The 16,370-nt window shown below is 42.5% G+C and overlaps 1 protein-coding gene across 1 annotated transcript; it reads left to right on the top strand.

Annotated features, from left to right (window-relative positions):
- Positions 1 to 14,614: 14,614 nt before the first annotated feature.
- LOC306655749 (sperm motility kinase 2B-like) lies at positions 14,615 to 16,141 on the top strand (the record flags this gene model as incomplete). The annotated part of the gene is made up of 1 exon (XM_079130373.1): positions 14,615 to 16,141. One exon carries the CDS (start codon positions 14,615 to 14,617, stop codon positions 16,139 to 16,141), a length of 1,527 nt encoding a protein of 508 aa, XP_078986499.1.
- Between the last annotated feature and the right edge of the window lie 229 nt (positions 16,142 to 16,370).

Raw genomic sequence — 16,370 nt, 5'->3', positions numbered from 1 at the left:
CTACAATCTCAACTACTAGCTAGGCTAAGGCAGGAAGATCACAAGTTTGGGACCAGCCTGGAAAATTTAGCAAGATCCTGTTTCAAAATAAAATATAAAGGGCTTCATGATATGTGTGTGTGTGTGTGTGTGTGTGTGTATTAAATATGTATATACATTACATATTATATATATGGCTGGATATGTAGCTAAGTGGTAGAGCACCTGCCTAGCAGGCATGAGTCTCTGAGTTTAATCCCTAGTACTGTTAGCACAAAATGACCGAGCTGGATACAGACTTCACAGATCAGCAAAGCCTTTATTCAGCAGTGGAGTCATGCATCTGGTAGACACACTTTCTGGGTAGAAAATGAGACCCTGGCTAAAGGAGGAATCTGTGCTTATATATACTACACTGAGAGGTGACTTAATTATTGACTGAGCATGTCAATTTGAGCACTCAGGAAACAGGTTATGAGAATTGGAAATTTGTTTTTACTGGACAATGTTTTTACTTGGGGAAGAATGGAAGGTGTGAGGGATCAGTGCTCAGTCTTATCTCTTTCCCTTCAGGGTCCATTGTACTATCACTGGGAAAGGATTTATTTGGGGAAGGATCAATGCTTTGGCTTCCTCCCAGAGACTGCCATTTTAGACTTGATGGATATCCCCTTCCCAGGGATTGTCTTTGTCACTGGGAGGGGATGTACTGGGGAAGGACCAGTGTTATCAGTGTTTGACCTTATTCCTCACTCCCTCTTCCTAGGCCACACTGTTTTAGGGTTTATCATTTTTTTCGTATCTTACAAGTACCACACACACACAAAGATCCTCTTCATGATAATTGGACTGAAGCCTGTCAGACCCCAATGGCCACCTTGGTGACCTCTAGAAGACCTCAAACTTCATTATAACCCAGTTTCTAGGATCAGTGATGCACTTACCAGCTGCCAGGACAGGAAGCACCAGAACATAAAAGGAGCAAAAAGCAGCGGCCTCTGAGTTCTGGGTAATTTCTGCTTGTTACAAGAAAGGACAAGTATCCCTCCCCTTTATCAGTCTATCCTTTCCCCTTCTTTCTTTTGCCCTATACCGATGGCTTCCTCACCTCTAACAGGTCAAGAACATGAGTTCCAAGCAAGGCTCTCTCTTTTCCATTCTTTGGCCACTGAAAAATGTTGTGTTATTGACACTCGATCTTGGTTTCATCTTTGGCTTCGCAGGCCCTGAATAAAAACCTTTCTGGGGGTCTCTGTCTTAAGAGAGGGGCCAACAATTGTAGGCAACAGTTTGAGATGATAGCTGTGCTCTCACCTTGGATCCCTGATATATTCTGGATGTTATGTAGCATGAATGCTTTTAGGTCATTGAGACGTAGGGGCCATTTATTACTGTTAGCATAATTTAATCTGTCCTGAAGAAATGAGATAATAATATGGGTATGAAAACAAAAAATGACTTCAGAAAGTTGGCAGGGTGGATGGTGTCTAAGGACATCCCCATGGAAAAGTTAAGACATGGATGAGAAAGAGGAAGAGGAGATGAAAACAGGAAAAAGGAGACAGTGTTTAATGGACTTAATTTCCACCCCCCAACACGCAATTTCTCAATCATTCTCTGATTTGCTCTTCTAAATCTATTGATCAGATGGGCGTGGTGGCGCCTGCCTGTAATCCCACCGCTTTAGCAGGCTGAGGCAGGAGGATCCTGAGTTCAAAGCCAGCCTCAGCAATTTAGCAAGGCCCTTTCAATAAATAAGATATAAAAAGGGCTGAGATGAGGTTCAGTGGTTAAGTGCTCCTGGGTTTAATCCTCAGTACTTTAAAAAACAAACAAACAAACAAAAAAAAACCCCCAAAACTATTGATCAGTGCTGCCCCATATGCATTTCTTTCTGTAAGACTGCTCCTCTGCCTATGATAATCTTGAAAACTGTCTACCTTTCTCCACCTCTATCTTCCTTTACTTTAGTCAATTATAGAGGTCAATGTGGGGAACTTAGAGGTTGACTGGCTCAAAATCTATCTGCTATGCCATGCTTTGCTGCCCTTATTTATTTTAACCTGAAATTGATTGAACCCAGGAGCACTTTACCACCGAGCAACATCCCCAGCCCTTTTTTTGTGTTAAGACAGGGTCTCACTAAGTTGCTGAGGGTCTTGCTAGGAAGCTAACTCTTGCTTCGAACTTGAGATCCTCCTGCTTCAACCTATTGAGTAGCTGAGATTATAATCGTGAGCCGTCATGCCCAGCCTCTTTTGGTTAAACTTTGACTCATTTTTCTTATTGAGTTCTGCAGAGTAAGAATTACCTACGTCTACTTTTAAGGAAAAATTACCATGATATACAAAGATCATATATTATAGAAATATATGATTTATTGGGAGCAAAGAATCAAATACACTTTTAAAAACGAATTTAAAATATACTTACTTACAAGTTTACCTTTTAAATATGTTTTAAAAGTAGGTTCAGAGCAGGGTATGGTGGTTGTACATGCCCATAATCCCACTGACTCAGGAGATTGAGATAGGAGCATTACAAGTTTGAGGCCAGCCTGAAAACTTAGCACCACACTGTTTCAAAATGAAAATAAAAAGGGCTGGGGTTGTGGCTCAGTGGTCTATTACTCGCCTAGCATGTGCAAGACCTCGAGTTCATTCCCTAATACTGAAATGAAAAAAAAAAAAAAAAAAAAGTTCTGAAATATTAAGTTTAGTGATACTGTATTGATAAAGGAAAAAAAAAACAAAACATGTTTTATATATGAAAAGAGAAAGTCCAAAAGAATGTATATACAAATGCCAAACATATTCTCATGATTGAATTAAGCTTTCATAGTTGTATACTTTCTAATTTCTTCTTTTTTATATTTAAATTTTTTTATTCAATAAATGTTATTTGTGTAATGTATAAAATGTTATGATTCATATACATATATTTAAAGGCACTAACTTAATTGACATAGCAATGAATCTGTAAAAATTGTGACCAAATAGATTATGCAAATTTTACAAGCTCCTAAGAAAATTGAGTTTTGTGTATTTAGCCAGGTAAGTGTATAATCATACACTTTAATTCAATCAATTAATAGTCTTTCTAAGGATAGATCTTGGTCATTATGGTATCAAAGCCAAGTCATAATTCATAAATTTGGACTGAGGTTGCATGGCACAGGTGGTTTTTTTGGGATTACTATCCAGGTTACTTGAGATGTATATCTTGTCCTTAACCTTAATACAGATATTTCATTTTTCAGAAATGTTTGCTGAGGGCATAGTCTATGTTGAGCATTAAGTTGTATATATTAGGTGGGGATATAAAGATTAATAAAATATGATCTCAAAAAGTTCACATTTTCCTATTTGGAAAGTTATCAAGTTGGTTGATTATTCACTCGGATGTTTTATTTAAACATAATGCTTTGCTCCATGGTCATTCCACATCTTTTGAGATGGTAAAAGGATGATCTACCAGGAAGATTTTTGGTCTTAGCACTTTTTTTTTTGGAATTGGGGATTTAACCCAGGGACACTTAACCACGGAACCACATTCCCAGCCCTTTTTTTGTATTTTTATTTAGAGACAGGATCTTGCTAAGTTGCTTAGGGCTTTGCTAATTATCAGCATTTTTGTTACTGATAATGCGGGCAAGAATAATTTCTATCTGCTGCTACCAGGACCGAAGGCTGTGTTTTCCAGTATTAGATACAATTAGCCAGGCTGGGTGTATCCTTCTTCAAAAAAAAATAATATAGCTGGATGCAGTGGCATAATCTCAGCTACTCAGGAGGCTGAGGCAGGCAGATCTCAAGTTCAAGGCCAACCTGGGCAACTTTGTGAGACCCTATCTCAAAAATATAAATTTAAAAACGGGTTGGAGATATTGCTCAGTGATGAAGTACTTGTCTAGCGTGGGCATAACCCTGGGTTCAATCCCTACTTTGCGAAGAAGAAAAAAGAAAGAAAGGAAAAAAAATCTATATCATCCCAGACAGTCTGTTTTAGAGATAACTTCCTCTCCCTTTTCTTTCCTCTTCTTTCATGATCTGCTTAGTTGGTATGGGCCATGTCTTTGTACCTGCTACCACTCACTATTGTTCTTGTAGTATAACAGATGGGACCAAGGGAAGGAGAGGAATCAGGCATATCTCCCAAATCTTCCTCCTTATTACCAAGCATCAGCAGTGAGAGAAGTCTTAGGTTTCATTTGCAATTCCTCTCCTTCTCTCCCCCATTATTTCTGCATCCTGCAGTTTCTGCCTCCGAAACAAAATGGTGGTAGAGATTGTGAGATAATTACCAAACCAGTTTCTGTTTCTACCTGGGCACAATCATAGACTCTATTTCCCTGTTTCCTTGCTGTTATGTGCAGTTATGTGACTTGGTTACAACTTTTTAAAAAAAATTTTTTTTAGTTGTAGCTGGACAGAATACCTCTATTTAATTTATTTATTTTTATGAGGTGCTGAGGATTGAACCCAGTGCCTCACATGTGCTAGGCAAGTGCTCTACCATGGAGCCACAATCCCAGCCCTAGATTCCAGCTTTTAAAATGTGAGTTAATATGATGTATAACACTTTCAGACTAGTCCCATAGAAAGCGCCCATAGGTGGTTGCTCATTTCTTTTGAGGCCCAAGAGGAGAGTCAAAAGACACAAACCAACAAAAATCCTTATTTTCTATGTGACCAGAGAGAGGCAGGTAAAAACATCAAACAAAATTCTACTGTATCAAACCACTGAGATTGGGATTTATTGTTACCCTAATTGACACAATACCACTAGCTGATAAACCTGCCTCTGTTAATACCTTGGCACCAGTAATCTCTTGCTTGGACTTTTACAATAGCTTTCTATCTCCTTCTTTCCACTCTTGGTCCTTATAAGTCATTCTCTGCATCGCAGCTTGAATGTTCTTTTCAAATCACAGGAGGCTGGGAGTATAGCTCAGTGGTAGATGCATGCTTTGCATGCACTAGATCCTGGGTTTGAATCCCAGCAACTGCTCCCCCACCCCAAAAAGCATAAATTAGATCGTGTAACTCCCTACTTAAAAATTCTTTGAGTTTTCCTGTAGCAGCAAAAATAACATTAGTCTCCTGATTCTGATTTCCAAATCTCCCAGACTCCAACTTTTGTCTACTTCTCCAACTTCACCCACCCTGCTCTAACTGGAGCATGCCGAACTGGTGCTGCTACAAGGATTTTACAGTTACTGTACCTTTTTCTGAAATGATCTTCCCCTCACCTTCTTTCTTGTACTCACATTCAGCTTCATTACAACCTCCTCAGGGAGGCCTTTCTTGTCCAATCCAGCATAGCCTTTAGTCACTCTTTTTTTATTTTTTAAATAGGACCTTACTTTTTTATATGTCAAAGTTTATTGTGCTATAATTTACATGCAAAGTCACTGTAAGAATTCATTTTATGAATTCATTTTATGAATTCTGACGGAATACATTGTTTGATTACCACCATCATAGTCAAGATGTGGAACCTTTCCAGCAACCCTGTGTACCCTTAGTATCACCCTATTTTAAAGCTCCGTATTAAATTTATTACAATCTAATATTCCTGCTTGTTTATGTATATGCTTGTATTTTCAGTTATGTGTCATCATTTTGCTAGAGTAAAGGGGTCTTATCTCATGTTTCACCTTTGAATCCACAGTGGCAAAAATATGCCTGACATTTTCATAAACTCTCAAAAAGGGTCTGTTGGACATTATGATCCTATGTACATGTATGATTACACGAATGGTGTGAATCTACATCATGTACACCCATAGACATGAAAAGTTGTACCCCATTTGTATACAATGAATCAAAATGCAGTCTGTAAAAATTTTTTACAAAGTGTCTGTTGAAGGAAACAAAGGAGGGAGGGAAGGATGGAAAGAAGAGAGGGAAGAGCTGGCTTCTGTCTTCATATGCCCGATAGGGGTATGTAACATAACCCCTTTTAGAGTGCTTGTGAGGACTACAGGAGAAGTTGACTCTAAAAGTTCCTATCATTGTGCCTGGCATTTAGTTGGTGTAGTTCTTATTGCCTTGGAAGACAGTTTATCAATCTTTTTGACCCGTATGATGTTTTTGATAGGACTGGTCTTCTTAGTCTTCTTTTTACTACTTTGTTTCATGAATTTGCCCTCCACTGGTCCAGGGTTTCTCTCTCACTAGTGTCAACTCATTAAGTCAGGGTAGTTCCTGACCTCCCTCGGCAGCCTCCATAGTAGCACCAGAGAGAGGTGTCCAGTCTCCTTCCTGTGGTGGGTGGCCTGTGATTACATGAGTTGCTTTCACAGGACGTGCTGGATTAAGTAGTGAGATAAGGAATTCTTTGTTGTCTCCTGTTTGTATGGCACCAGTGATTCAGCAGAGAGGTTCTTCCTGTGCCTATCAGGAATACCAGTGATTTGGGAGGCTGAGACAGGAGGATTGCAAGTTTGGGGACACCCTCTGCAATTTAGTGAGACTCTGTCTCAAAGTTAAAAAGGGACGGGAATATAGCTCAGTGGTGGAGCATTTGCCTAACATGAGCAAGGCCCTGGCTTAAATCCCCAGTACAGGAAGTAGGGGTGGCCAAGGGAGGTGGGGATGGTGGTGAGGAGGAGGGGAGTTGTCCTGCTGTGAGATTCCTGGATTCTCTCTAGGATTTACTTCCCCCATAAACCCTCTTTGTTGCTCAGACTTGGCCTACACTGTCAGCCCTGGTGTCCTCTCAAGTGACTACCCGGTAGCTGATGCTAATTAGACCCCAGGCCTCAGTGTTTGGGTTTCCTATGGTATTCGAATGCAAACATCTTGTCTCCGTTCTCCACCCTTCCTCTCAGGGGGAATTCTGCCTATACTCTGGATCTTTTAATTCTTAGCTAATTTATGGTGAGGACAAAGCTCCAAGCACAAATTTTTGTCTTGAGTAGAAATATCTTAGAAAATATACAGCTTCCATGGCTGTTTAGTCTAAAATTGTTTATAATCATTTTAGAAGCAATCAGAAGCTGTTTGCTGAAAGAAGCCTTTATACCTATTTAAGACACCGGCACTGTACCACCAGCGCTCAGAGATGTTGATGGCCTTGGGATCAAGGAGGAGGCTGGCACATTAATCACTGCTGTGACACCCTTGACAAGGAAGATAATATTCCACATATTGAGATGAAACATAGTAGCTAATAGTGATAAATGCGGTCTTTCAACACAGAATTATCTTTAAGCTGTATTAGTATCTTGGCAAGATAAACTTGCCAGGGCCAAAATGTTCACAGTAAAGGAAACGCATTTTCTGAGGTTGAGAATCTGAAACAGATCTTCTTTGGAAAACAGCCAGTTCTTCATTGGAACAGTAGCAAACTGGGGCATAATTGAAGAGGCCAGCAAGCTTTAGCAAGGAGGCCTACTTCTCTTTGCCAAATAAGGACTTTGAATTTTATTCAGAAGGCTAGGGGATATCTCTTGAGGGCCAAGAAACTTTTTAGAACATTTTTTTTCTTCAGGTTATATGAATCATTTTACTTTCATTTTCTCATTCCTTAGTTACTTCAACCTTTATGGCAGCAGGATTGCAAACTGATTGGTGGTTGAGTAACTTCCAACACAAGCTTGCTTCCTTACTTCCTTTCTTTCTATTCCCTTCTTTCCCTTCCCTCCCTTCCCCTCCCTTCTCTCTCTCTCTCTCTCTCTCTCTCTCTCTCTCTCTCTCTCTCTCTCTCTCTCACACACACACACACACACACACACACACACACACACTGCTTGAGGAAATAAAGAGAAGGAAAACATCCCCAGAGACAGTAATGCATTAAGAATTTTCCAAGGGAATTTCCTCTCTTTCCTCTCTTGGTTTTGTCTCTCCCAGCAGATCAGAACAGATGTGTTCAGATGTGTTCAGCAGAGTGTGAAGGCGTGCTGCACTCCCTGCCAGGACTTCCCAAAGGAGAAGAGATGGGGAAATGGAAGAGAGACTTTTTAGGGAGGAGAAAGTTACTCTAAACCAGGGAAGAGGAAGAGGAGACTCAGAATGCAAGACAGATATTTGCTTCTCTTCTTTCACTTAACACCAGTTACTGCCAGCTACCTGCTGCCTTCAGATCTTCTTGTCATTGTTCTTTAAATCCTCTTTGTGGGTCATGGTGGCACATACCTCTAAGCCCAGAAATTCAGGAGGCTGAGGTAGGAGGATTGCAAGTTCCAGGCTAACCTCTGCAATTTAGTGAGGTCCTAAGCAAATTAGTGAGAGCCTGTCCCAAAATAAAAAATAAAAAGGGCTGGGGATGTGACTCAGAGGTAGAGCACCCCTGGATTCAATCCCTAGTTCCAAAAATAAATAAGTAAATAAGAAATAATTTTGAAAAACCTCTCAAGCTAGGGATATATCTCAGTGATAGAGTGCTCACCTGACATACCTGAGTTGTTGGGTTCAAAGCCCAGCAATACACACACAAAAAGCCATCCCTCATTTCTATCACTCTTCCTGCTGTGCTTGTACACGAATGATTTTAGAAACGTATGTGCAAAAATGTCTAATATTACTTCTTTATGAAAATTGATATTTTCCTCACAATAGTCAATATAATTATCATAAGAATCAAGTAATTACAAGTTGTGGTGTGACATCTCTGGTTACTAGCCACTGACCATCTCACACCCATTTTCCATTCCTTGCTAACTTGGTATGTCACTCTTGTTGATTTGTTGTTTTATCTTGTGTGTGTGTGTGTGTGTGTGTGTGTGTGTGTGTGTGTGCGCTTGTGGGTAGTTGAGCTGCAGATGAGCTTTGCTTACCTTTTCAAGTGATGCATCTTTGTCTTCAGGCACTATTTCCCAACTCTCTAGCCATCTCAATCTCTCTATTGTGGGAATAGCCTTTGTCTTTCCACACCTTTATATTTTTGCAGTGTTCGTAATCGTGTTATTCAGGAGTAGTGTCACTGCATATGTTTGAACTCTGAAATCCTATCCAAATACCACCTTTTTTGTGCAGTGTTCTCTTGAATGCTTTCTTTCTCTATGTCCCCATCACACATGAGACATATCTCTAATATGCATACTTATTTGTCTTTCCATCATAAGCTGTGATGATGTGTATGGATGTTTTAGGATTTTTAATATATAATGACAGTTACTGTCTAGTTCAGTACCATTTTTCTTTCACTCCAAAAATCAGTGGATACCATAGTTTAAAAAATTTTTGTTAATTTAGTAGATCAAAATTGGTATCTCATTTAATTTATGTTACTATGATTACTTTTGAAATATTGAACAATATGTTTTGCATAGTAAGGGCTATTTCTGTTTTGAAATAATACTATTTTGAGGTCAATCCAATTCTACTATTTTATAATGTTGTGCCTCGCCCATCTTAAGCCATTACACCATCAGCACCTCTGGGGATTATTTTGTAAAACATTGCACTGTGGTGATCTGATTGAGTTTTTTCATGGGAAGATACTATTAAGGAAATAACATGTTCCTGGAAAATGGTAGCACTGAGCCAGTTCTTAATAGTTAACTCTGCCCAGTCATAGTCATGGTACTTCTGAATTACACAGCGCTACTAGTAAGTCCAGTAAAAATTTATTCCAAATGACGTATTGCTAATAAATCTGGATAAAATTTGAAAAGTCCCTGGGAGTCAGTGGATAGCTGTTTTTTTATGCTGATAAAAATTTAAAGTACATTTTATATATTTGTGTTAAAGAATATTATTAGGAAAACAAGAAAGGGATTTAGAAAATAGGAAGTTTGTCAATATTTTATTTCATATGAATGGTAATTGTTCCCTGTTAATAACAATGAATGATGAAACGAACAGTGACAATAACTAAGATACGTTAGGTGTTTAAAAGGTAACAGATATCCAACTACTTGGGAGACTGAAGCAGGATGATTCCAAGTTTAAGACCAGTCTGAAAAACTTAGTGAGACCCTGTCTCAAAATAAAAAGGGCTGGGGATGTAGCTCAGTGCTTGCCTAGCATATGTGAGGCCCTGGGTTCAATCCTAGTCCTGAGGCAAAAAGAGGTGACAGTCATTATTCTAAATGTTTACATGTTTTAACAAGTTTAGTCATTATAACATTCTCTACCTCCTGTCTTTGCTTTATTCCTGAGAGACCAAGATTTATAACCAGCAACAAGAGGGTCTCTTGCTGTCTGACCTCAGGGGTTAGTATGGTCAATGGGAAGTACTGACAGGAGATTGGAGGGAGGCAGGAGGAGAGAGACTGGGATATTTATTTCCTTTCCAGGTCGAGGCAGTTTTCTGTATCCTTTGCTACAGCATGGAGCCCATGTCTTGTGACTGCCTGCATATAGCTACTCTCTTTGTGCTGATAACATGTTCTTCCCTTCCTGCCTGGGTGGTAATTTTGCTCTGCCCAAACCTTTATATTCAGTCCTTTTAGGAAATCTCCTCCATTATTCTCCTGGAATGTATCATCTCTTTTTACCAGGATTCTGGCTGAAATACTTGATTGGTAGTTTGGTTGAATATAGAATTCCCAGAAAAAAGTCTCAGAATTTTAATGACATTGCTTCATCGCTTCTAGCTTCCACTGTTGCTGTTGAGAAGTCTGTTTTTTTTTTTTCAGGGGGAGAAGTGTACTGGGGATTGAACCCAGAGCCTCAAGCATGAGTGCTATACCACTGAGCTGCATCCATATCCCTTTTTATTTTATTCTGGAGGTTGTGGAGGTTGTAGACCTCCTATCTTACCCACCTGCAAATGGCTGGGACTGCAGGAGTGTGTCACTGTTCCTTGCTGGGAAGTCATGTTTTGATTTTTACCTGCCTTACCCTAAGATCTCCTAACATATTCTTTATGTTGCCAGTGTTCTGAATTTTCAAAAAGTTGTGTCATTTTAGAAATTTTTCCTCCAGGGTGTTTCATGGTGTGTTCTTAAAATATGGATGTCTATGCTTTTTAGTACTGGGAACCTTTCTTGATTACTTTTGCTGATGATTTCTTCCTCTCTGTTTTCCAAGTTCTCTTTTTCTAGCATTCATATCACTACATATCAGATGTTGGAACTTCCAGTATTACCCTCTACTTTTCCTGATCTTTTCTTTTTTATACTTTGATCTTTTAACTTTACTTTCTGACTTACCTAAGTTTATCTTCCAATGTTTCTGTTGAGTTTTTCTTTTCTGCCATCACCTTTTAAAAAAATTTCTAAGATCTGTCTTCTACTTCTTGAATAGACTTTTTTTTTTTTTTTTTTTTTTTTGTAGTAGGGATTGTATCCAGGACCTTGTACATGCTAGGCAAGTTCTCTACCACTGAGTCACATTCCCAGTCCTCTGATAGATAACCTCTTGAAGTGAACCTTGAGTCTCTGGGCACAATGGAATCTCACCTGTCCTAGATGCCTGCCTGTCAGAAGGTGACTGAAGTTTCCATTCCTAGGAGCAGCTGGAGTAAGGCATAAATACTGCTTCCTAATGGCCTCCAGACTCCATTTGAGAAGCTCTTCCATGCTATTTTCATAACGATTTCCCCTATTATTTCAAAAGGGCAGTAGCCAAGCTGGTTAGAGTTGAAAAGTGGATCTGGGAGTAATGATTCCTCAACTGCCTTTCAACCAATCCTCACTGTTAACCATTTATATAAGTGTCTGACTCTATTAATTTTTTCCTTTTCTCTACAGCACAAGCTAATTACTTCTCTTGAACTCTTTCACTACTAATATAGGACTTAACTTTCTTTTCTGTTAAAGTGGTTGCCACACTTACATCTGCCTTCTAGCTTTCAAAACCTTCATATTAGATAGAGACCTTCAAAAATATAACTATTTAGTACCTTCTAAACAATATTTCAGGCAAGAGAGGATATTAAGGTGTTTCTTAAACCTACCATATTTACCTGTTGATTGTAACTTTCTATGGATGAAAAAAGCAATCCACATCAGTCTGTTCTTTGCTTTCTATATAAGCAGTACCTTCTCCAATATTTGACTTTTTGTTGGCTGCTGATGAAACGAGGTAACTTGGTAATTGGTTGAGACTAGAAAGATATCTTGTTACAAGGAAATGAGCGATCTTATGAAAAAGGCAAGGGTGACTTAAGGACGGTGCTCTGAGTACTGCGAGATCATTCCAAATCAAGAACTTAATGGTATGTCTCCATTAGGGCAGGCAGTTTGTCCTTGGCCATGACCACCATGCTAACTGTGGCATTTTGTCTCAGTACACTTATCTACCTTTTGAAAAATCTCCCAATACATGTACTCTCAACAGTTTCACCTTGGACTTGACAGATTCTGAGGACATTTGATCTTGGAGCACCCTTTTGGACAGTCTGCTCTATACTTTGTCTTGAAAGGGATGAAAGTGGGAATAGATGGAGGTTGGATTTATCAAGGAGGCAGAGACCTTTTTGTCCTGTTGAGTGACTGTTGCCTGAGTTTCTGTTTGACCCCATCACATGGTCACCCCTGAGCTGATTTCCATTTCTCAAGCCTTCCCATCTGGCCTTTCATTAATTCAGTCAGCTCTGATGACCTTCTAATAAATTTTCCTTTGTTACTTTTGATTTCAAACAAAAGCCTTGACAGATAAACACTGCAACCACAGGAAGGAAATTTGCAAGTGTCACAGGAAGCTGACAGGTGGGATCGATAGATAAAAATCCAATAGGTCCTCAGAAGATAAATTTAAAATGCATGCACGGTTAGGAATGGATTAGAATTTTCTGACTAGGAAAACAATGGTTGACTTTTTCAATCTCTTCTGCTTGCAATCTAAGAGTAGGGCAAAGGCCTACTTTGATGCCTCTGAAATCCCATGTTTTTTCTACCAGAGCCAAAGGGAATGACTCACTAATGAGGACCATATTTGCCTTTTTCTACAATGCCAAGGGAGTTGTTTAGTAATATTTGGAACAAAAAATCTCTAAAAAACAGTACAATCCAAAGGAGTCCCACAAATTAGATGAGACATAAGATTTCTGGGCTAGCAACATTACACTACTCCTAGGAAAATCAAAAAAATTCAGTTCAATTTATGACCTAATAGTAAGAGATACATGATGTTGGCAGAGATTTAATTTCACACACAAACACACACACACAAGCACACACACACACACACAAACACACTACATCTTGAAATATAAGTACTATACAAACTCAGAGGATAATCTTATTGTGAAAATAATTTCAAAAAATACAGAAATATATAAGGTGGAACTTGAAACCCAAAAGTGACAACCATCTTCACAGACCCTGAACAGAAGTAGGCCTCAGTGTGCTCAGTGAGAGCAAGAGCGTGTCCCTGAGAGCCACCGTGCATAGGTCACCCAGGAAGCCCAGTGTAAGTGAACCTGAAGACCCATCAACAGAGTTTGCTCAAAGAAAAAACGGAGAGAAGTAGGATGTTTGTTGTTGTTGCCATTGCCGCTGCTGTTGTTATTTGTAATGAAAAGATCTTCAGTGACCTGAGCAACTTAGGGAGACACTGTCTTCACAAACAAGCCTAAAACACAGAGGGAAATGTGGGAGCCTAGGGACGTACTTCAGCTGTTGAGCACTTCCCTGACGCGTCTGAGGCCCTGGGTTCAATGGCCAGTATGTCCAAAGAACACAAAGAGAAACAAAGAAAAAGCAGGGCATGAGAGAATGTGGCCAACACTTCTGCCCCTCACATCATGACAGCAAGAAGGACCTTGGACCCGCCAGTCTCCAGAATGTGGGAAGGGGATTTCTATCTTCAGTCAATCACCCAATCCAAGGGGTTCTGTTAAGAGCTGCAGGAAGGGAGCTTGGTGTGTGGCAATGCCTCTCTTCCCTCTTCTAATGTTGGTTCTGGGATAGTCTGCTTCTGTATTGATCCCTCATCGCTTTGAACACATCAACACACTGCCTTTTGCGTGTTCCACAGTTTCTAGGGAGAAAACTGATGAGAACCTTGTGGGGAAATGATGATGAACGCTCTCTCCCTCTCAACCCCATAGGTGTTAATGCCTAGCTCCAGAGCATCTTAGGGAGCAGAGCATGCTGTGATAGCATCCTGTCGTGAGTGGGTCCTGATCACTGGGAGATGGAAGTGAGGGAATTGAATACTTTGAGTGTAGACATGATGAGGTCTTTAAACTCTGAAGGTTGTTACAGATTTTCAGGAAGCAAACGAGAAGACCATTGAAACTGCGGGCTGGTTTTCCTCTCTAAACGTGTAAATATGTGTCTCCATGACTCATGGACACAGAAAGCTTCCTGGGTCCTTCCTTCTTATTATCATGCAAGTCAAAAGGGTGCAGGAGGCCCCAGAGTGAGATGAACCCTGGGGGCTATGCCCAGGCTAGACTGGGTCATTTCTTGCTCTGACCTCACAAGGAGCCACTGTGAGGTCACCTCAAACCCCCGCTATATAAGCGAGTGGCTGAGGGTGGGCTTTGTCCATTAAGTACAGGAAGCTCTTGGTGGTGACCTGTCGGACTCCCAGGTAGTTAGTGCGTTTGGTGGTTGGTGGTCGGTGGTCGGTGTTTGCGGTGGTTTGCTGTTGGTTTTTTGATTTGGGTTTTTTGTTTGTTTGTTTGTTTGTTTGTTTTGTGTTTTGCCTTTGTTTGTTGGTTTTGGTGTTTTGTTTGGGTTTGTTATTTTTTTTTTAGATAGCATCCTTAGTTGGTGTTCCGGCTTAGGATGCGCAGAGAGTGTAGTGAGAGTAGTGTAGTGGCGCAGGGGCCCGGCTCCTGCTTCGAGTCTGCCCTCACCGACCATTATTGTGTCCTGAGGCCCATTGGGGAGGGGAGCTTCAGCCAGGTGGTACTGGCCCGCCACCTCCTGACCGGGGTCAAGGTGGCGGTGAAAGTGGTGCCGAAGACAGAGGGGCAGGAGACTGTGCTCCGCGAACGGGAATGGTTGATGTCCCTGGAGCACCGAAACATGATCCAGCTCTTCCAGGTCATCGAGACCACCCGCTACATGTACCTGGTCATGGAGTACGCGGAGGGGGGGCAGCTCCGGCTTCGCATCCCGAGGGAAGGTGGCCTAGCGGAGGTGAAGGTGCGCAGGGCGTTCAGGCAGATGGTGCAGGTCGTGCATTACTGCCACCAGAAGGGCGTGGCACACCTCGACCTCAAGCCAGAGAACTTCGTGGTGGATGCCAGGGGCCACACAAAGCTCATCGACTTTGGCCTGAGCACCAGCATCACGCCTGGGCAGCAGCTGACCGGGTTCAGGGGCACTCTCCCATACCTGGCCCCTGAAATCATCCGGCGCAAGGGATTCGAGGGCCCCCCTGCAGACGTCTGGAGCCTGGGCATCACTCTTTATTTCATGCTCACGGGGAGAAGGCCTTTCATGGCGAGCACCAGTAAGGAGCTGCTGAATCTGGTTATGCAGGCAAGTTACGACATCCCCCCGCATGTGTCCCCGGGAGCTCGCAGCCTCATTCAGCAACTCCTGACGGTGGACCCCAGACAGAGGCCCACCCTAGAGCAGGTCATGGGGCACCCATGGCTGAGCCAGGGCGAGGACTCTTCACCCAGTTGTCCCAGCCAGACACTCCCCAAGCGGCCCGACCCCGCCATCATGACCACGATGTTTGACATGGGTTTCGACCCCTACACGACCTGGGTGTCCCTGGCCAACCGCCAATTCGATGAGGCCATGGCCACCTACCTTCTCCTGCAGCACCAGAGAAGCCAGGGGGAGGGCTGCCCGCTCCAGGCAAAGCCTGTGCGTCGTCGGGTGGCTGGGCCTCGCCCAGGGCCCTCGGTGGATCCTCCCAGTGTCCACCCCAACAGGTGCACCAGTGAGCCTGCCCTTCTCTTGCCCCGTGAGCCGCAGCAGCCCAAGGAGGCCAAACCCGCAGGCCAGAAGGACGCTGCGTGCGCCAGCGTGCCGGCCATTCCTCTGCGCTTCCTCCACGAGAAGACGCCCGCTCCCAGGCTCGCCTCCCAGCAGGACTCTGGGCCCAGCCTTGGTAGGCGGGCAGCAGAGGGAGACAGCTCGGCCTCCCAGGGCACCTCCACGGGGCCAGCCCACGACAGAGACAGGGGCTGGAGGCGGGTCACCAGGAGGATCGCCACCTGCCTTCGTCGACTCTGCTGCTGCCTTCCGTGCGTCCACCGGCCCGCCTCGAGAAGAAGGGTGGCTCCGGCGGACGGAGGCCACAGACCCCCTAGGCTCCCCAATAGCGTGGTTCCAGAGATCGTGCCCACGTGACACAGCCCGATGGACAGCCAGAAGACCCCCGAGCTCTGAGCATCCCTCCATCACCAAGCGGACTCAGCTTCAGAAGTGAGGCGTGCCCACTGGCTCAGGCTTCTGGGACGGGATTCCGCCCCGGAGCGCATCTCAGTGCTCCAGGACTCTCCTCCACCCCCACCTGCCAGAGACCTCAGAGACTTTTCCCGAGGACGCTTCCTCCTGTCCTGCTCTTCTCTGCCACCGC

This window comes from Sciurus vulgaris, assembly GCF_902686455.1.
Source record: "Sciurus vulgaris genome assembly, chromosome: 3".
Lineage (NCBI taxonomy): Eukaryota > Metazoa > Chordata > Mammalia > Rodentia > Sciuridae > Sciurus > Sciurus vulgaris.
The sequence above is the reverse complement of the archived record's forward strand: the minus strand, read 5'-3'. Positions and strand labels throughout refer to the sequence as shown.